This window comes from Eumetopias jubatus, unplaced genomic scaffold (assembly GCF_037043125.1).
Source record: "Eumetopias jubatus isolate StellerSeaLion01/CBP00866 unplaced genomic scaffold, mEumJub1_p1.0 scaffold_1, whole genome shotgun sequence".
Lineage (NCBI taxonomy): Eukaryota > Metazoa > Chordata > Mammalia > Carnivora > Otariidae > Eumetopias > Eumetopias jubatus.
In genome coordinates, this window is record NW_028274807.1 from 182,543,489 (window position 1) to 182,565,914 (window position 22,426).

The 22,426-nt window shown below is 39.5% G+C and overlaps 1 protein-coding gene across 2 annotated transcripts in view; it reads right to left on the minus strand.

The window, feature by feature from the left end:
* Window positions 1–22,426, minus strand: part of TAFA1 (TAFA chemokine like family member 1) — a 505,133-nt gene that overhangs the window by 118,117 nt on the left and 364,590 nt on the right. Inside the window, exon 2 of one of the 2 annotated variants that reach the window (XM_088027637.1) lies at window positions 12,394–12,531. In XM_088027637.1, coding sequence (XP_087883763.1) covers window positions 12,394–12,531 — 138 coding nt within the window. Of the gene's footprint in view, window positions 1–12,393; window positions 12,535–22,426 lie in introns of both variants that reach the window. The other variant, XM_028110328.2, reaches the window with a different exon arrangement.

Sequence of the window (22,426 nt, forward strand, 5' to 3'; positions counted from 1 at the left end):
GCATTAAAAGCAGGTATTGTGTTCTCCTCTCAAGCTATGGTAGTCCTAGATAGCATCTCCTTTTAATAGAAGGCTGTTTCATCTACATTGAAAATCTGTTTAATGTAGCCACCTTCATTAATGATCTTAGCTAGATCATCTGGATAATTTGCTGCAGCTTCTACATTAGCACTTCCTGCTTCACCTTGCATTTTAATGTTATGGAGATGACTTCTTTCATTAAACTTCATGAATCAACCTCTGCTAGCTTCTAATTTTTCTTCTGTAGCTTCCCTACCTCTCTCAGCCTTCGTAGAATTGAAGTGTTAGGGCCTTGCTCTGGATTAGACTTTGACTTAAGGGAATGTTGTGGCTGGTTTGATCTTCTATCCAGACCACTCAAACTTCCTCCAGATCAGCAACAAGGCTCTTTCCCTTTCTTATCATTCATGTGTTCGCTGGAGTAGCACCTTCAATTTCCTTCAAGAACGTTTCCTTTGAATTCACATCTTGGCTAACTCTTTCATGCAAGAGGCCTAGCTTTCTGCCTACCTTGGCTTTTGACACATCTTCCTCACTAAGCTTAATCATTTCTAGCTTTTGTTTTTAAGTGAGAGATGTGTGACTCTTCCTTTCACACTTCCTTTCAATGACTTAGGGGTCATTGTAGGGTTATTAATTAGTCTAATTTCAATATTGTTGTGTTTCAGGGTATAGGGAGTTCCAAGAAGAGGGAGAGAACTGGCGAACCAGAGTGGGTCTGTGGATCAGTCAGAACATAGACATTGCAGAAGAGTGTTGATGAAAACAGGTGCCCAGCATAAAGGAAAACTGGTGTGTAGGCACCAAAGGAGATGATGAATGACAACTTCTGAGTGGGCACATGCAGACCATTCTAAATTTGAAGAAATGGGACCTTCCTTTGAATGAGTGGCTGGTTAACCATGCAATCATTTTACCACCCTAAATAATATTGAGTCCATTGAATTTACCATTGAATTCTTTAAATGATGCAATATTGAGGGACACCTGGCTGGCTCAGTCAGTAGAGCATGCCACTCTCAATCTTGGGGTCATGAGTCCAAGCCCCACATTGGGTGTAGAGATGACTTAAAAATAAAATAAATATTTACAATTGTTGGATCTTCTTGTTGGATAGACCCTTTAAGTATGATATAGTGTCCTTCAAAGCAAAGCTGGGGGCATCACAATTCTGGACTTCAAGTTCTATTACAAAGCTGTCATCATCAAGACAGTATGGTACTGGCACAAAAACAGACATAAAGATCAATGGAACAGAACAGAGAGCCCAGAAATGGACCCTCAACTCTATGGTCAACTAATCTTTGACAAAGCAGGAAAGAATGTCCAATGGAAAAAAGACAGTCTCTTCAACAAATGGTGCTGGGGAAATTGGACAGCCACATGCAGAAGAATGAAACTGGACCACTTCCTTACACCACACACAAAAATAGACTCAAAATGGTTGAAAGTCCTAAATGTGAGACAGGAGTCCATCAACATCCTAAAGGAGAACACAGGCAGCAACCTCTTCGACCTCAGCCACAGCAACTTCTTCCTAGAAACATCGCCAAAGGCCAGGGAAGCAAGGGCAAAAATGAACTATTGGGACTTCATCAAGATAAAAAGCTTTTGCACAGCAAAAGAAACAGTCCACAAAACCAAAAGACAACCGACAGAATGGGAGAAGATATTTGCAAATGACATATCAGATAAAGGGCTAGTATCCAAAATCTATAAAGAACTTATCCAAGTCAACACCCAAAGAACAAATGATCCAATCAAGAAATGGGCAGAAAACATGAACAGACATTTCTGCAAAGAAGACATCCAAATGGCCTACAGACACACGAAAAAGTGCTCAACATCGCTCGGTATCAGGGAAATCCAAATCAAAACCTCAGTGAGATACCACCTCATACCCATCAGAATGGCTAAAATTAACAAGTCAGGAAATGACAGATGTTGGCAGGGATGTGGAGAAAGGGGAACCCTCCTAAACTGTTGGTGGGAATGCAAGCTGGTGCAGCCACTCTGGAAAACAGTATGGAGGTTCCTCAAAAAGTTGAAAATAGAGCTACCCTACGATCCAGCAATTGCACTACTGGGTATTTACCCCAAAGATACAAATGTAGGGATCCAAAGGGGTACGTGCACCCTGATGTTTATAGCAGCAATGTCCACAATAGCCAAACTGTGGAAAGAACCAAGATGTCCATTGACAGATGAATGTATGAAGAAGATGTGATATATATATATATATATATATATATATATATATATAGATATAGATATAGATATAGATATATTTACAATGGAATATTATGCAGCTATCAAAAGGAATGAAATCTGGCCATTTGCAACAACGTGGATGGAACTGGAGGGTGTTATGCTGAGCGAAATAAGTCAATCAGAGAAAGACATGTATCATATGATCTCTCTGATATGAGGAATTCTTATCTCAGGAAACAAACTGAGGGTTGCTGGAATGGTGGGGGGTGGGAGGGATGGGTTAGCCTGGTGATGGGTATTAAAGAGGGCACATACCGAATGGGAGCACTGGGTGTTATACGCAAACAATGAATCAGGGAACACTACATCAAAAACTAATGATGTAATGTATGGTGGTTAACATAACATAATAAAATTTAAAAAAAAGAAATAAAATGAATAAATGATGCAAAAATGAAAGTACCAAATGATATCAAGGATTACAAGTGAGATAGGTAGGTTGGGGAAGGTGAGTGTGTTCCACCAATGTCCTAGCTCGGTTGGAAACTTAGTTTTATGTAGTTGGTGCTGAAATTTCCTTTCTGTGTCCACTCCATCTATTAGGGAGTCCAGGTCTCTCCCCTCACTTCCTGGAATTCATTAGCATCCTGAAGGTCACCTCTGCAGCATGGAAGCCTAAGGAGGCCTTAGGACACTCGTGATTATGACTCCTGTTGGACAATCAGGGTTCAATACGCTAGATGCTGTTTGTGAATGGTTTTCCTGGGAAGGCAACCAAAAGGATATGAAGAAAGTGTGTTGAGCTATCATGTACAGTGCTCTCTTGGCTGGTGATTGGATAGGTGAGTGTATAGGTGGTGACACACATCTCTGGTGGTAGTGGTAGATAGCCTTGGCACCAGTGGACCACATTTTTCTTACCCAAGTGTTCCTTTCTTCCTCCCTAAGCTGACTCATTATATTACTCTGAGGACAGGAATAAATGAACCCTTCCATTATATATCTGAGTCTTGAAATGGCTTTTGAACTTAAACACCAAATATTTGGGCCTCTATTCTCTGGTTAATGGGTGATTCATGTTCTGTTTTTTGGGTTGGGTCTGGTCCTCAAAACTCCCAGTAGCTTGGGTGGATTGAGGAATACCTCATTAATTTTTCAAAATATTATTCATCGGCATAAATTTCTACACAGGCTTCAGAAGGGGACATAAGTTTTACCATATCCTCAGATGAAGTTATCAGAACCTTCCACAAAGAAATGTACAGATATCCTCAGCAGCTTCCAGTGCTATTGCAGAAGGACAGGGCTATAGATTTTCCTAGAAGTGTGAAATAATTCACAAGGCTTGCTCATTATTCATATGGACAGCACATTAATAACACAGAACCCTGAAATCTTGCCTTATCTAGGCTGAAGCCCAGCTAGAGGGATGAGGAGCTGACTCCTTAGATTTAGAACGACATTTTTCCCCCTTTCCGAAAAAAAATAAGAATTGATTAAAAGTGCTCTCATGTCAGACAAGAACAGGTATTTGAAAACACCTAAGCTTTTTGGAAATAATGGAAACTGATGGCTTTGGAGCTACTTTCGGGAAATTTCCTTAGTGAATTTGGAATTCTGTGTAACCAAGTACATTCTGACTAGAAAAATGACAAGAGTTTGGTGTGTGTTGTATCATGATTACACACACACACACACACACACACACACCCGTGACATACATACCACTACACATATTTGTGTAGAGAATTTTGTACCTCCCAAGTAGCTACATTAATTGACATTAAAATAGGATTTACTATATTTATGTCCAAGTACATGCACTAAATATACTTTCACATAGAGTTTTGCCATGGAAGTGAGATCAAGATCCTTGGAGGATTTCTTAGATGATACCCAGATGCATGAACCTGATCCTATTGAAGAAATGCAGGGCATTATGTATACAAGAATCGTTGCTAAATAAAGTCACTATGCATAGTTATAATACATGTAATTTGTATTATGTTCCCCAAACATCCAGTGTCATTACAAAATTACCCATTTATCTTCTCTTTTGGTGAACCAAATAAAGAAAAGTGGCTAACTAATTGAGTTTGTAAGCTGATTATCACCGAGTATGATTTTTATGTAATTTTTCTCTCCTGCTTCCTTAACACTGGGTATTACCAAACTTTTTACCTCTGCCTATTTGATTGATGAAACATTACATTTCAGTGTTTAATTTATATTTCTTCCATTGAATGATGTTGAACGTTTTTTTCCATGTTTACCAGCCATTTTCTTATGCAGAAAAAATATAGTTCAGACCATTTTTTAAATTATATAACAGTGTTTTGATTTATCAGGTTGTATATGTGTGTATCCTGTGTGTGCATGGATATTTTCTATCAAGACACACAGAAATCTGGTGATAGGGGTTGCTTCTGGCAATGAAGATGTGAGAGATTCAGTGGGCAAGGGGAGGAGAAGAATTACTCTTATTTTCCTTTCTTGCTGTTTTTGTGTATGTATATTTCTATTTATGCCAGGTTATATATATCAAAGGGTAATTTTTTCCAGAAAATTAATTTTTTTTTATTTAACTTGAGAACAGTAGGGAAATGACTCTGAGCCAGGAGGCAGGGATTCCCTTCATTTTTAGGGATCCGGCAGGTCACATGAATGGGCCAGAGCCAGGTGTCATAGAAAGGAGCGAGGTCTGTGCATACTGGGGTATCCCATCCAAAGGCACACGGTCCATTTCACTACTCTGCCAACCTAAGGAATAGGTCTGAAGGTACTTTCTGCTGCTGGGCTGTCAGTTGGAAACTGCTGCTTTAAACTTAAAAAAAAAAAATGACATCCACTCTTAGTTTCAGAAGTATGGGGATATCTGAAGACTGAATTCCTGTTCTCTTTATTATGCAAAGGAACAAAACATAGAGACAGGCCTTTTATTATATGGTACAAAAAGCACTGACAGTTCTTCTGCATCCTTCCTCTCATTCCTCCTGCTAATGCAGACTTGGATCCCTCACATACCTGGACAGGATTAGGTGCCAAGGAAGGAGCAAAAGAACATTTGTATGTAATTTAGAAATTATGCCTGAATGTGCCACAATGTTACTAATGATGTTCTAGTAGACCCTCTTCAATAACAGTAGAATCTGCCTTCAGAAATGCCTCCTGATGAAGTCAACTGAGCTCATCATCCTGTCTATTAAACAAGCTAGAGTCTGTATTAAGGAGGGCACGTCCTGCATGGAACACAGGGTGTTATACAAAAACAATGAATCGTGGACCACTACACACTACATCAAAAACTAATGATGTATTGTATGGTGACTAACATAACAAAATAAAATAAAAGTAAAAAAAAAAAAAAAGAAAGAAAGAACAAGGCAGGCATCAAACAGAGATGGTAATGAAGGGACCCCAGACTGCCACTGTGTCATGTATCCCTGATCTACCACAGAGATTCGTTATGTTGGTATTTCATTGTGTGGGGATGACAAGTAACAAATGGCGGAACCAAAATAGGCCATCTTCCCTGTCCTCTAAAACGTCTAATATTTGTGAATAAAAATAAGGTCTTAAGCTTTTTCATACAATGTTTGCTCTGGAAGGTCGCTAGATGATTTCCAAACTGTAGTTGAGCCTGACATGTCACGGAGATATTATAAATCACATTACTACCAAGACCTGTTGTGCAATGTTTGGTTAGCCAGTGTTAAGAAAAAATACTGAGCTATTGGCAGAGGAATTATCAATCAGTCTCAAAAGGCCTCAAATGCATCCTTGGAAACAAAAACAAAGACATTGTCTATATAGTCTATACCAGCATGGCCTGAAGTCCAGTTCACGGAACACTGGGTCAATAGGGCACAGGTAAATGTTACAGAGAAAAAGGTTCTCTAGTCAAAGAAGTCTGGGCCATAATGGGTCCAAGTTCAACAAGTTTCTTTTCTGCAGAACTTCTCAGAGGCTTTCATATGCTATCATATTTTGGATGGCTAAGAAGGGGCTATTATATGCAGTATTTCTCATATGTATTTCATACTACTCTATAGAAAACTATTGCTAAATTTCAAATTTCCTTCAGTTCTCAGACCTTTTTCTTCACCATGGTTGTCTCTAGAGACTACGATGTTACGTGAGTAAGAAAATTTTATCATGTATTTTCCAAAGGAGCAATCTCCAGAAGCAATTTTTATAGATATTTGGGTTCTGGAATCTCATATAATGCAACTTGAAAAAAAAATTCCAAGTTTCAACCTACCAAATAAATCTTATTTTGTTAAAATTAGTTATAAACTGCGGAAAGTGAATACAAACAATTGTTTGGAAAAAAATGAATGAAGCCATTTTATAGATAGATGTTTTAATATACCGTTTAAGCATTCCTTGTCTCATCTCTCTTTGATCACTTTTTTTCTCTGAACCTTCCTTTCCTTGTTCCTCTTTGTATGTCCTGTCTCCCTGTCTGTCTCCTTCCCTGTAAGTCTAACTGTTTTTCTGCATCTGGGTCTCTGTGTATCTTGCTTACTTGGTCTTACCTTATAGGCAATGTATGATGAGTCAAGAGCAAAACATCCTCTTATATGGTGGGGTTTTATCTTCACAGAAATAGGAAGGAGTATGATGATTTTTTCATTATATTAACTGTACACTAATCCTAGCGACAAACAGAAAACGTGGGATTTCTATAGTTGTGAAAGTTAAAAAGTTCTGTGATATAAGCTAGTCACTTCTGGCTGATATCCAGTATAAAAAGACAAGAACACCAGGTCATGTTTGTAGCAATCAGTCAGAGAAATGATCAGAATTTACACTGAATGAAAGGAAAGGCCTATGAACTTACCATGTAGACTTTTCTTAATAAGAGTGATGCTCAAATCCACAGAGAATTATAAGAACTTCTCTACAAACCAGTACGTATAAGGATGTTTTTCACATATTTTTCTAAGTTGCAAATAGTCATAAATTGCATGAGAATAAAATCCTAAATAGAGAAAACTGCATGAGAATTTCCCCATAAAACAGTCATTTTATCCCTCCCTGCCTTAAACAACGATGCTTCAGTCATTCTATATAACGGAAACCATTATTTATAAAAATGCTTCTAATTACTCAGTGGCCATGACCTCAGAAAGGGCAATTAATCAGTCCGGTCTGACACAAAAAGGGGAAGGAGCAGGCATGGCCCGAAGGACTGAATGTTTCTGAAAATATGTACACGGTTGGACTTTCTGCCCCTTCTCACCCAGGGATTTTGGCATCTTATACAAAAGGCTTTGGAATAGAATGCGTGTTTTTGCTACATCCTCGTCTGCCCACACTTGGTAAATAGGGCCCTGGAGTCAGAGAGCCCAGACTGGACTTCTGGCTCTGTCATTACTGGCTGCATGATTTTGAGCAAGTCACAAATTTCCCATGCCTCAATTTTCTGACTGGCGAAATGGAATAATAGGAGACACCTTTGGGAGTTGGGGTTAGAATTAAATGAATGTACAGACTTGAAGGACCTCAAAGAAGGGTACAGGGTAAGACTTCAAGAACATTTGGGCCATCATTTTGATTACTGTTAACAAAGATAGTAAGGAAGGCACCCTCCCCTAGGGTTAGAGAATAATTAACAATACACGAGACGGTGTGAATCAGTGCAATGACTTAATATCTGGTCAGAATAGTGCTAGGCACACGTGCCAGGGTATATTTCTTTTCAAAATATTTATAAATACCTATCACAACGTTTAAGCTGTTGAGTGTTTTTCTTTGGTATTTTCACTTATTAAGCAATAGAAGATCATTTTTTAAACTCAAAGCCCACTCTTTAAAAATTTCTCACAATATCCTGTATTCTATTTTTAGATAAGTTGCTAAGATTACACTGCAAAATTTATGTCCCATTTTGAATCATCTGGTCTCTGATTTTGAATCTTAAAATAATAGAATATATGCTTATTTTAAAATCATAGCTGTTTCTCTGGTTTTGAAAACACTGTGGAAGGCAAGTGACCTGTAATTTCAGAGGCAAGTAAATAACAGCAATTGGAACACTTACATGGGAAATGTACTATGTACAACAGGATATGTTCAGGACAAATATGGTGTATGGATTGTCAACCGCTGTCATGGGGAGAAGCTGGTTTCTATCCACTTTTAGGCTTAGAAAGGGAAATGCACGAAACACTATAAATATGTCCAAGTGGAGGAAATGGTTAGATAAATGGAATTGTATCCACCCCTGAAACTCTATGTAGCTATTAGCAATAATGTTTTTGAAGAATATATTTTAAGTTGGGGAATGTTTGTCATATGGCAAATGAAACAAGCTGTCGATAAAACAGTACTATGACATTTTAGTTCAGTAAAATACCTGCCATGTGAGTTTCTTTTTAATGATGGGTTAAGCCTAAATGGACATGTATGTGTTTTCTTACAAAGTAATGGTAATCTCTGAGGAATAATATCATGTATGACTTTAATGTATGGATTATTTCTACAGTTTTCAAAATTCCTATAAGAAACACACATTCCTGAAGCTGACTCACCAGCAATAGTGATATCCAGGATAATTAGTTAGAAGCAGTTCCAGGAAAAGATGGTGGCTACAATGCCACTGTGTTCAACTAAAATGCAACAAAACTTTGGAAAACAATGTGCCTTTCTAAGCATTACCCACGCTTACTAGTAAGATAGGAAAGAGACACCAACATTTAGTGAGTATGTAATGGGAACCAGATATTACGCAAAACATACTGTACACATGACTTCCTTAATCCTCACCATAAGTCGAAGTAATTATCATCTCCATTTCACAGCCAAGGAACAAATTAAAAAGCATATGTGACTTGCCCAAGGTAATTCTATTAGTAACTGATATAGCTGAGTTCTACTCATGTCTAATTGCACAGTTCATGATCTTAATAACTACACTGGAATTATTAATTTATATCTGCACTTCCTTTTTCATTTGCATGTAGAGATTTGGGCCACAAACAAAATTTTGATCATAGCAGCACTTTCCTCATGCATGCCAATGGATTCAAGGATTTTAGAAGAGTGGAATGCTATAGGTTCACACTATAGAATACTCTATAATTTATTGACTTTTGCTTGGAAGATAGGGACTAATAGCCCTTTTGCTTGAACCCACCACACTAAAGGATTCAGAGTTTCCAAAGTCAAACAAACTTGTTCTGAGAGACAGAATATTCCCATTATGTGGCTGAGCTTCTCATAGAAACTTAGGGCCAGATGCCATTTCCCCCTCTGCCAGAATAAACAATGTATTGCTCTTTGTGTCTTACATCCAAATCCTGAAGGCAATTCTAATTCTAGATCATTAGAAATAAAAATGAACTGGAAACAAAATGGAGATTCATAATTAACAGACTCGAGGCTTTCTTTGGCAGACAGCTTGAGAAACTATCATGGTTTTATAATGTTTGTTGGCTTCAAAGGCCAAGCATTTCCTCCTACAAGTGAAAAAGTGGCATTTCTAGTCTAACTGCTTGCCTCTCCTGCATTGGAAGTGCCTTACCATGTTGACTGTGATCTGGAGCAAATAAATAACCATAAGCGTAAGTTTTCAACCTCAATTCCATTGACATTTGGGGCTGGGTAATGCTTTGTTGTGGGCGCAGTCCTGTGCATTATAGGATGTTTAGCAGCATTGTTGGCTTTTACCCACTACATGTGAATAATATCCCCCTAATTGCAAGAGATGTCTAGACCAAAAATGTCTCCAGATAGTGCCAAATGACCCCTGAAAATGTATTAATTGAGAACTTACTGATAATAGTATATTCCCAAACTTGGCTTTTTCACATCCTTTAGAAAAATTAAAAAAAAAAAAAAAAGCTTGACCTTACCATGGTACACCATGGTAAGGTGAACAAGCCCCATGTTCAGCTCTCTGGCTATGGCTGATTGGGCAAAGGTTAACATGTGACACAAGCTGGGCCAGTTATATTTGGTCCTTTTGGAGAATGCATTTAAAACACAGGAGATGAGTCAAATATATTTGGGCTGTATTGTGATGCCATATGAGATCGGAGTTGGCATCATGGAAATAACAGCTTCACACCAGCCCCTAAGTTATAGGAATTCAAAAGCTAAAATCTCAGAAGAGGGAACCAGTCCACACAGAGGAGAAGGAGGGCAACAGAGATCAGAAAGAATGTGTCCCATGAACAAAGAAAACAAGATGGCAGCTGCTGGCAGAATTTATGGATTCCATGATGTTTCTGGGAAATGGACTCCCCAGGATTCTTCTCTTTTCTTAAAAAAATAACTTTCCTTGGTCTAGCTTGAGCGTGTTTCTCTTTCTAACCACCATACTTCATAATGAAAACATAACACAAGCCAATCTAGAAGGTGTCCTGCTTTATCTGTTTCTAGAGGTAGAACAATGGATCCTAAGCCAAGAGATTTGGGTTCTGTTTGCTACTGTGTGACCCTGAAAAATGACTCACTTGAGGCCTGATTTTCTTACTGAAGAGTCTGAACATCACCTCATACCTGGCTCTAAAATTATGAAAGGTAGTGATGGGGAGAGATACTTATGGTCCTTTTGAACCTTGGACTCACTATGAGCACATATAAAGTTGTTTTAAAGATGGTGGTCAAGACTTGGTATTACAGTCAGTTACTCTAGGCTTAAGAGTCAGTCAAGCTGGGGTGCCTGGGGCTCAGTTGGTTAAGCATCTGCCTTTGGCTCAGGTCATGATCTCAGGGTCCTGGGATTAAGCCCTGCATTGGGCTCCCCACTCAGCGGGGAACCCACTTCTCCCTCTCCCTCTGCTACTCCCCTCTGCTTGTGCTCTCTCTCACTCTCTCTATCAAATAAATAAATAAAATCTTTAAAAAAAAAAGTCAGTCAAGCTACAACTTGTCAGCCATGGGACCAATGGAACATTACACAACCCTTCTAAGCCCCAGTTTCTTCATGTTTAAAATAGGAGGAAAAGTGTATCTGTTGCAATGATCCCTGTCTTCTGGTCTTCAAGTCCTTATGGCTCACTTCCACACTGAATGGGGATGACTTAAATAACCAACCAGATATTGTGGAAATAGTGAAGTGTAACTTCTGAGGCTAGATTATAAAAAAGAAGGCCACTGTGTCTCCTATATTGTTCTCTTGGATTACTCAGTCTGGGTGAAGCCAGCTGCCACTCTGTGAGACACTGAGCTCCTATGGAGAGGTCCACACAGCAAGGAATTGAGTCCACCTGCCAACAGCCATGTGAGTGAGCCATCTTGAAACCATCCGCCAGCATCAGTCAAGCCTTTAGATCTTGATTGCAACTGCGCGGGAGACCCAGAGCCAGACACACTCAGCTAAGTGGAATTCCTGACCCACAGGAGCTGTGAGAGAATGTTTGCTGTTTCAAGCGCTGGGGATCATTTTTACACAGTGATAGGTAACTGTTCTAGGATCCTTGGGAGGAGTAAATAAAAGAATGCATGAGAAGTGTTTAGGACAGTGCTTGGCACATGGTGAATATTCAGAGCACCTCTATTTGTTTATGAATACATGTGAGGCACCCAGAGCAGTTGTTTGGCATAGAGTAAATGCTCATTAAATACACATTGAGTAAATGTTATCTTTAGTACCATTGTCACCATCATCATTATATAAAACCTCAATCCAAAATCACTTCCCAAATGAGCTGGACCCTAAAATTTCTTTTCTTTTTTTCTTTTTTTTAAAATTTTATTTATTTGAGAAAGAGAGATGGAGATAGTGAGAGAGAGCACAAGCAGGGAGGAGAGGGAGAGAAACAGGTTCCCCGCCAGGCAGGGAGCTCGATGAGGGACTCGATCCCAGGACCCTGGGATCACGACCCAAGCCAAGGCAGACGCTTAACCGACTGAGCCACCCAGGCGCCCCTGGACCCTTCAATTTCTTGACTTGAGAAATTATTTTACCTTAACCTTCTCTAAAAAACAATAAAATAAGCCATGTGAAAGTCACAAAGCCAGAGAAACAAGAATTCTAACTATGCTGAGGACTGGCATTTGTATAACCTTCCAGCGCTTTGGATGCACCTTGTTGGTTATCCTGAACCATATATAGGTGAAACAAAAATATATATATATATATATATATATATTACAGACAGCGAACACCGAGATAAACACCTAAGAAGAGATGTAAAACCAGCTACTTACCATCTACACAGGAAGGTCTGTTTCTTGTCGTGCCAGCCACTTTTCCAGGTAGACAGGAACACTTGACTGTTTGCGACCGCTCCTCAATGCGATTCTTATTACAACATCTGTGTGCGGCAATCACTTCACATGTCCCTCCTTCTGGCAAGAGAGAAAGAACAGGGACACTGATTAGAAATAATTCATTGGCCATTAAGGTCTGTGGGGGTATGTGTGGAGGGGCTGGGGAAAGTGAGAGAAAATACAGAAAGAGTGTCCATGAAGCATAATTACTGCAGGACTCTCTCCCATCCACTCTCTATAACATCTATTTACACATGTCTACAAGACCATATGCTAGGTATGCACAGTCCTGGAGAAGACAGGTATTATAGCACCATACTTCAAATGCAACAAAGAGCCCCAATGAATAGCCCTCAAGAGGTGATGATTCTAGACTGTATATACTGAGAAGCAGTGAAGGAATGCATGCTTGGAGCTAACACAAAATAAAGAGTCTACCTGATTTAAATGCATTATATTATGGGAGCTCACTCCTGTGTTATCTTTCCATTTAGAATTCTCCGAGCTGGGGTGCCTGGGTGGCTCAGTTGGTTAAGCGACTGCCTTCGGCTCAGGTCATGATCCTGGAGTCCTGGGATCGAGTCCCACATTGGGCTCCCTGCTCAGCGGGGGGTCTGCTTCTCCCTCTGACCCTCTTCCCTCTCATGCTCTCTGTCTCTCATTCTCTCTCTCTCAAATAAATAAATAAAATCTTAAAAAAAAAAAAGAATTCTCTGAGCTCCCTCCCACTAATGATAAGCAACTGACACACCAGTCATACAGAACCTGCAGTGGGTGGCAGGAAGACTGCCCAGAAATTAACTCTCCCTCCCACTGCCTGCTCACTCTCCAGGGGGCTGAATAAAAAACCTAGTTGGGGAGTCATTTCCCAAATCCAGATCTCATCCAAAAAATGATAGAAGGAATTGCTGGAGAAAATAGGTATGTGCTTTAAATGGCATCTCAAATTACAGAGCTAGGCATATGGCTTCACTTAATTGTTACAGGTCAGCCATGCATTCAATGTTTATTGGCAACATAATGTATATCACTCTCCACTAGGTTCTTAACAGGTGGACGGTTGGGTCTGTCTGAATGTTGGTGAGCATTCAGGTGGCTCTTGGCAGCATGCAGGACAGTTTTTTAGGAACACAAAAGATACTCCAAGTGACTGGAAACCAGGAATTAACTTTCCCAATATCAAGTTTTATGTTCAGGAAGGATATATTTTATTTGACAAGAATGGACTCAGAACATTTAGGATTCAGTTGGCATAAATTCAGCAAGCATTTGTCAAGCAATCACTATATACAAGTTACTGTGTTATAAATTGTTGGAGACGTGTTCAGCCCATAGGTGGTGGGCCCTTAGGAAAACACTGGAGAAAAAGAGAGGAGGGAAGGAAGAGAGGAGACAGGAAAGACTGAAGACCCAGCTTCATCCTAGCCTGAGAATCCACAGTATAATGCAGTGATTCTCAATGCAGGGGCAGGAATGGGCTTGATTTTGCTATCCACCCTCCCTACCAGTGACATTTGGAAAAGTCTGGAGACATTTTGAATTGTCATTACTGGTGGATGGTAGGTGCTACTGGCATCTAGCAGGTGAAGGCCATGGATGTGCTAAAACATCCCACAGGGCACAGGGAAGATCCCACACCAAAGAACAATCTTGTCCAGAATGTCATCAGTGCCCAGGTTGAGAAATCCTAGTTTAAAGGAAAGAAACACAAGAATCTCTGCTTCAAGGCAGACTAATTCTGCCTCCCCTCAACAGGAGGGCAGAGTTTGGGCTTTAGAGTCAGACTCTTTCAGTCTGAATCTCAGCTCTGCTACTTACTGAGTGCTTCAGTTTCCTTATCTGTAAAATGGGAATAATATTAACACCTGCCTCACAGGGTTGCATGATTATAAACCAACATAACACATGTATAGGGGTTAGCAATGAGCCTGCTACATAGTAGAGAGTCCATATGTGCTACCTATGATAATATCTGGTCATGATGATATATTTCCTTGGGAATGTCACCCTCCTTTCTGCCTCAGTAATTGTGCAAATATGGTTTCTCCTAGAATATTCCCTCCTACTCCCCATCCTTCTACGCACCACCTACAACTCAAATGCACTCACTAACCCTTCTTTGAACTCAATGCAAAGGTCAGTTCCTCCAAGAACATCTCACTTCCACCACTGCTCCTTCTCTTGGCACTTTACATATTTCCTCACCGAACTGTATCCACGAGTCTGTGACCACAGGCAAATTGAAAGCTTGGTCAGGGCCAAGGTTAGCCTTCTTGTCAACAACTGCTGTAGGTACACTGTAATTGTTGGTTGAATGAATGAAGAAATAAGTGCATTAACTTAAAATTAACACCACAAAGCAAGTACCAAGTTCTGTGGACATAGGTCAAAGGAGATACCTATTTGTTTTTAAAGAATTCAAAAGACTTCTTAAGCTGGGAGATTAAAGGTTGAACTTCAACAGGCCATGATGAAGGAAAAGCATTTCACTAATGTGAAAGGTTGGGGCATTTTTTTAAATACAACCTTTTAATTAATTATAGAATGTCTTAGATTTATAGGAAATTTGTGAGGATAGTACTGTGAATTCCCATATGCCATAGCCTATAATTTCCTATTTTTATTCCACTAATATTAACATCTTATACGAGTATGCTAGTTTTGTTACAATTAATGAACCAATACTGATACATTATTATTAATTAAAGTCAATCCTATATTCAGATTTCCTTAGTTTGTATCTAATGTCTTTTTTTCTGTTCCAGGATACCATCCAGGATGCCACATTACATTTAGTTGTTTTATCTCCTTAGGCTTCTTCTCTTGGCTATGATAGTTTCTCAGATATTCCATCCTTTTTGATGACCTTGACAGTTTTAAGAAGTATTGCTCAGGTTATTTTGTAAAATGTCCTTCAGGTGGGATTTATCTGATCCTTTGATAAGACTGAGGTTATGTGTTTCTGGAGGAAGACCACAGAGGGAAAGTGCCATTCTCATCACATCATATCAAGGGTACATACTATCAACATGACTTACCACTATTGAAGTTGACCTTGATCACTTGGCTAAGATAGTGCTCGTCAGATTCCCCCACCGTAACATTACTCTCCTCCCTGTCTTTCCATACTGTCCTCTTTGGAAAGAAGTCACTCTGTGCAGCCCACACTTAGGGAGTAGAGAGTTATGCTCCACCTCTGTGAGGTTACAATATCTACTAAAACTATTGGGAATTCGTCTGCATGACAGATGTGTCTCCTCCCTCCCATCTACTTACTTATTCAATCATTTATATCAGTATGGACTCACAGATGTTTTATTTTACACACTGGGTTATAATCCAATACTACATTAATTATTTTGTTGCTCGGAATAGTCCAGCCCTGGCCACTGTGAACTCCAGTTGGTTTCTGTGTCCTGTCTCCCTGTACTGCCCCCACCCCTCACCTTTTCTGAGCACTTCCTTACTTTCTAACTCTACAAGATGCCTCAGGCTCATCTTGAATGTTTCCTACCCCAGTCCTAGAGCCAGACTTCTCTAAGGAGTTGGTCAGGGCATTCAAAAAAAAGTGTTAGAGTAGATGGAAGTAAGGACCTGAAATTGGAGAAAACTTCCCTCTTCGGAAAGAGTACTTGGTGTGATTCTTCTGTTTCATTGAGGCACTAATGGGGATTTTGAAGCCAAGAACTGATAGGATCTAGATATTGTTCAAGAGTGACCCCCCACCTCCCCAGGTACTGCTGTGTTAGGGAGGAAGTGGAGAAGAGCAAGGTGGCGAAGCAGAAGAAACAAAAGGCCAATGCAAAATTCTGAGCAGAAAGTAAGGGGGCTTGAATTTGGAACATGGGAAGAAATTCACACTTTTCCCACATGCCCTTCACTGGGATGAGAGTTAATGAAACAATAAGACTAATCACACATTAGACTCCTCAACCCAGATACCTGCAATCGGGTTGCTTTAACTTCTAATTGTCAGCTCTAAGTACCCTTAGTCAATTCAGTAATTGCTGGTTCTATACTTCATGAAAATAACACCAATTTTAAAGTTACCACTTGGCTTTAATATAAGACTAGAGCAACATTTATGAGTGAAAGTGGTACAAGTTATAGAAAAGCTTCTAGGATACATCTTGAATCTCATTTGATTTATAGTTAAGTCAGTGACAGACATGCCAAATCATCCAAATCACTGCCCTGAATTAAACAATGTGGACAATGAGGTGGCCACTGGAGGCCCAAAGCCAGTCTCTCCTAACACTCTTGTAGGTGAACAGTTCCGGGTTACCTCAGTGCTCACTGACATTTACTGAATTCTGATTGGATGCTGGGCACTGTACCTGGCACTCTGCCTACATTATTTATAAAGCTCCCAGCAACTGTAAAAGCTTCTGTCCGCACCTTACAGATGAAAAGCTGAGATTCAGAGAGGTTGAATAACATGCCCCAAATTACACAAGTATGAACTGGTCTGCTGGACTCCACAACTTTGCGTTTGTGCATCTTGTCATGAGTTGTCATTCTTTGCTGACAAAGAACTTCCTAAAGGAAGTCAACACTTTGCTTACAAAGGTTATCAAGGTTAAATACCCAACTCACTCTTCTTCCCTCAATTATATTCTGACCCCATTTGCTACCACCTTTCCCTCCATCACTCTGCTCCATGGACACGGGTCTCCTTGTAGGCTACTGCCTGAACACGGCTGATGTGTTCCCTCTCGAATGTTACTCTAAAACCAGGCAGGTGTTGTTCTAAATAAGAGGCTCATCTGGTCTTCTTGACAAGTTGAACTATGCCTCACCTGGGATATGGCAAATCTATGGCTCCCCCCTTCACTCTCTCCACATCTTTGCCCAAATGTCATTTTTTTTTCAGTCTCACTTGACTACCCTATTAAAATCATAATTCTCTCAGAAAGCATTCATGATATCCCTTATTTTGCTTCATGTCCTTACCTGTGTCAGCCTCCAGAATATCTGTGATTTTCAATTACTATATGTAATTAAGGTATTTATTATCCTTATTGTTTATGTCCCCCTCCCCCCAATAACCACCTCAAGGACAGGGACTCCTATTGTTTATTTATTAAAAATTGTCTGGCCTAGTATTATTAGTATTTAACAAGTGTTTAACAAGCAACACAGCTACATAACTAGTGGTGATAACTATAATAATACAGGTTAACCACCTGACTACTTACTATGTTCCTGAGACCATGAAAGATACATTATAAACCCTTTATTCATTTTATGGTTACTAAAACCCAATAAGGTTATGATTACCCCTATTTTATAGGGGAGGCAACTGAGATCAAGAACAGTTAAAAAACTAGCCCATGTTTTAACTAACCAGGTATCTATTCTCTGGCAGCATGTGGACCAGAGCCCAGATCTTCTGACCCCCTTTGCAGCGCTCATTCTCCAGTCCCACCTGGGCCCGGCATACATGCTGATGTTTCTCTGAAAAGGGCAGGAGAACTCAGTGACTGGAAATTGACAAGTGCTCCATTTTCATTAAAACCTTGTGTATAAAGTCAGTGACCCCAAACCACGTCTTCCTTGGGCTCATGGATGATGGATTTGCCCATGGGAAGCCAGAGAGGTGTTGCGCTAAATAACAAGCTCATCTGGTCTTGACAGGATCAACTATAGCTTCATTTTACACCAGCTGCTTAGATATGCCAATGTGGAATATGCAACCAGGTCCCGGAGCCCATAGGACCCTAAAATTTAGAAAGTCTGATTAGACCTGTCATAGCCAAATCTCCTGAATCCAAAGGTTTATATTTGTGACGGACCTAGCCATAGTCAACCAGAGCAAGTTAATCTTTCAATCTCTCCAGACTATGAAATCCTGGTCCACTGATTTATGTTGGAGAAATAAAAATATTAGATGGTTGACAGGAAATGGCTCAGTTCTTTTATCACTACAGGGAGAGAATTTTTCAAGACCCTCTGGAACTGTAGTCTAACTTACCTACTGTCTTCATTAGCTGGCTGTTTGAAAAAGGGGACTGGAAACGAAAACATTCCTCAGCTTTGTCCCTGATATGTAAGATTTGTCATAACCCTTTCTGGAAACTAGAAAATTTTTCCTTTAAATCTATTTTATCCGCATTTTGAAGATTACATAGTGAACTGTCCTTTCAAACCTAACTGCCAAGGTTATTGCAAAATCATAATGATAATATTTGTCATGTAAATGTCTTTCAGACTTTGCTTTGGCACCAATGCCAATCCATTCCTAAATTTTATCTCAATCCAAGTCAAAATGATTTCAAGATGAGCTATGGCCTCTCAAAGCAGTCATTTAAGTGCTCAGAAAATTGAGCTTCCCTTTTTTGCTTATGGATTATATGGAAAATGGCTTCTTTTCTGGATTTTACCCAGCATCTGTAGCTCCAGCAAATACAACAGTGAGGTAACCTATTAGCTAATGGCAAAGAATGTGGCATAAAGAACAAGCCAGTATAAAGGTTGTCTGTACTATTCAGATTTTCCAGATTATTGCTCTTATCATCACTTGACTTTGTCTATGGGAAAACATCTAAGATAAAATATAAGAAATTAGTCTCATAACCTAAATCACATTTTAGAAGGGGTCCCATTTTTCTTTTAGATTAGAAGGTAAATGCAGCAATTACCCGGCTAACACAGGTCAGTCGAAAAATGTTACATATGTTTGATGAACATCAATTTCTGCTCTCCCTCTACCACAAATTTTCTAAATGGTGGCCTTGCTTCTCACTCACTTTGTCCATGTTCACCCAAGTGACAATGGCAAAGTCCCCTGCAGGGAAGCTCCACGGGGCAGCTCTCCACTTTCCTTTCTGCTTTTTCTCTTGTGTTTGTCAGACCTCTGAGTACATTATCAAAACCTATTTTTAACAGGAAGAGAAACTTTCTAATATCCAAAAAAGGGGGTGGGGGACAGCATTTCAAGATTATTTCTGGCAGCAGCAGAGCTCTCTGAGCTGGAGAAGTTAAAAAAAATGCCAAGCCCAATATGCTCCTAGTAATGATCCCTCCTTCCCAGCTCAAGGCATCACTGTCTTGCCCTGCACAAGTGAGGAAACACAAAGAAGATGAATTGCTAAGGGTAACGTTTCTTTTAAAAAGAGTCCCCACTGATGACAATGATATGGCCAGATAGAAAGAGATGATGAGGTTAGAAATGACTGGCAAGCAGATGGCTAAAAACTTGAAGGTTGGCATCATGAAACAGGGTTTGCTCCCAGAATGGTCATCTAAGAGAGCTCACACCAAGCCACTGGATTGCTCTGGGCTACAAACTGGATCAGCCATTTAAGAATGGGCACGTAATGGAAACTGCTAATGTCTGATCCTTTTCATCTGCCAGGGAATTTGACATTCAGTAGTTTAGTTTGGTGTTGATGGCTTCATGTCAATGACAAAGCACGGCCAAGCAATTCAAAATTATCACAATACCAGGTTTTCTGGGAAAGGAAATGCAAGGGGAGAGTATAAAGTTGGAATAGAAGAGAATCATCTTAAAAATAAAAAGAGAGAGAATATAAATCTAAACCCTATACTTTATTTTTATTTTATTTATTTATTTTTGCCCCCATACTCATCATTCAGGTCTTTAGGTATCCTTGAACCATACTGGCAGTTAGATTCCCCTGCTATATGATTCTACAACCTCACATTTTCCCAGAATAATATTCACAATGTATTATTTTGACATTTTCAAATAATCTTTTGCTTTTCCTGTAAAGGGTAAAGGCAGCAATTTTTCTTTTTTATCACTCTATCCCTAGTACTCAGCTTGGAATGTGGCCTACGTTTGGTCTGTAAATATTTGTTGAATGAACCTCTTCCCCAAAGACTAGCTTTGGATCCTCATGGTATGATCTCTTCACAAGCCAAACTTCTCTTTTGCAGCGTATCTCCTAGGAGGGATGTTTGGTTCATTGCTTGTCTATCCCATTGGGCTGGACACTCTGTGATAGCAGGGACTGCATCTTGTTTACTTCTTTATCTCTAGTGCCTGGCATAAGGGTAGGAATTCCACATTTGCTAAATGATGGATTGATGGAAGGAAGGAAGGATGGAAGGAAAAAAGGAAAGAAGGAAGGAAGGAAGGAAGGAAGAAAGAAAGGAGAGGAAAGGGTCAGGGGAAGAAAGAAGGAAGGGAAGAAGTGAGGGGGAGAAAGAGTAAACAAAGAAGAAATGAAAGGAAAAGAAGAAAGACTGAATATAAATTAATCCTCTTTGGGGGGACTTTTCCTACCCAAATATTCATTACGTGATCTTTTAAGAAAATGAATTTGAATGATAGATGTAGCTTTTGCCAGAAAAAATATCCCTTTGGTTTGGGGTAGAGCCAAAATGTACAAAAGATAAACTTTTCATTCTCCCTGAAATGACTGGAACACGAAATAGCAATTAAGAGTAACCATAAGGTAACTTCAGGCCTCATTTAAAAGTTAAGCCAGGACATATCTGCTTATAGTCAAGGGCAACTTCTAGAGGAAATGAATAAAACGTAATCAAGGAATGTTAAGACTGACATCATTATTCAGATACTTCCATTTTCACTTCATTGTAAATGGTCCCTCTCTTTAAAAGCTGTTAGGTCTAAGACAAAGCACAGATTTTTTTGACATTCACTTTTATAGGACGTTTTGATCAAGGCCTTATAAGTAGTTCTCTTGGAAAGTATTGTAGTGGTAGTCGGAAATGCATGTTTAAGACTCTGTTAAAAATGCTTTATTGACCTAGTAGACTGGAAGGAAGCTCCACGTGTCTCTGTAAATCACTGACAAGAGAGACTCTAATGGATCCTTAAGCATGTTTTGGTAGAGGAGGACAAAATGGCTGCTTGATTTGTTTATGCTTCAGATTAAACAAATTACCCTCTCCTCCCTCCTAGGGCTCTGAGGTATGTAGAAGACAGATGAATGTAGGAAAAAAGAAAAAATTCGGGGCTGGACAGCCCTGTTTGAGGCAATATAGCATGATGAATAAGATCACAGATTCTAGAGTTAGGCTGCCAAAATTCAAGTGCTGGATCTGTTGCTTCTGATCATTTTCCATGCTGTGCCTCAAGGTTCTCGTCTATAAAATGTGGTAATAATAACATTAATTTTGGTTGTTCTGAGGACTAAGAGAGTATAAGAATTAAATAAGTAGAGGCAGTTATAATAATACCTCGCTCAAAGTAAGCTCTGAAAGGTATTCTGCTATTAGTAATACTGTTGGAATCAGGATTACGACTGAGAAAAAATTTGACCCTTTACTGTTTTTCTTTTGTTTCACTAACATGGACCATTCCTCACACCTGTATCCCTACTCTCAGTCTAGGCCAATGACTGGGAAACATTTAAACCCCACTCTTCCCCTAAAATGAGATTGCTAAAAGTAATGTAATACTGCAGTAAACTTATCACCCATACCCCAGATTTCTCCTTTATTTTTTTTAAGGAAGAAAAGGGCTTATACAGTGGATATGCTGAAACTCTACTGTAGAAATCGTTTTTAAAAACTGCTCTAACAACATGGAAATAAATTTTACCCAAAATACACCAATGAACTCATAAGAAGAACACCTTTGTTCCTTAGTGTTCTTTAAATACTATAGAACTTTGACTCTTTTCCAACAGGGATGCCTTGGATAGCATTAGGGAGGACAACCCAAGTGATGGTTTAGAATCTGATGATGCAGAATAAATGAGTTGTATTCTACTATTTTGAGGAAGGCAAAGGTTAGAATGAAATGAGGCTTTTAGAGGAATAGTTATGTCCACTGTTGCTCTCTAAGGTACAACATTCTTCATCTAAGTCCTGCTTGGATCTCCCCCAACTTTTTGCCTAAACTGAAATCCCTGGTCCAGCTGGGTGATAGTTTATCAGGATTTTCTTCTCCATTTCTAGCCTTCAAGGCTGGGAATGACATGGAAACAATTTTTAGCAAAGAGACAGGCAACCCTGTTTTACATGAGCAACTCCT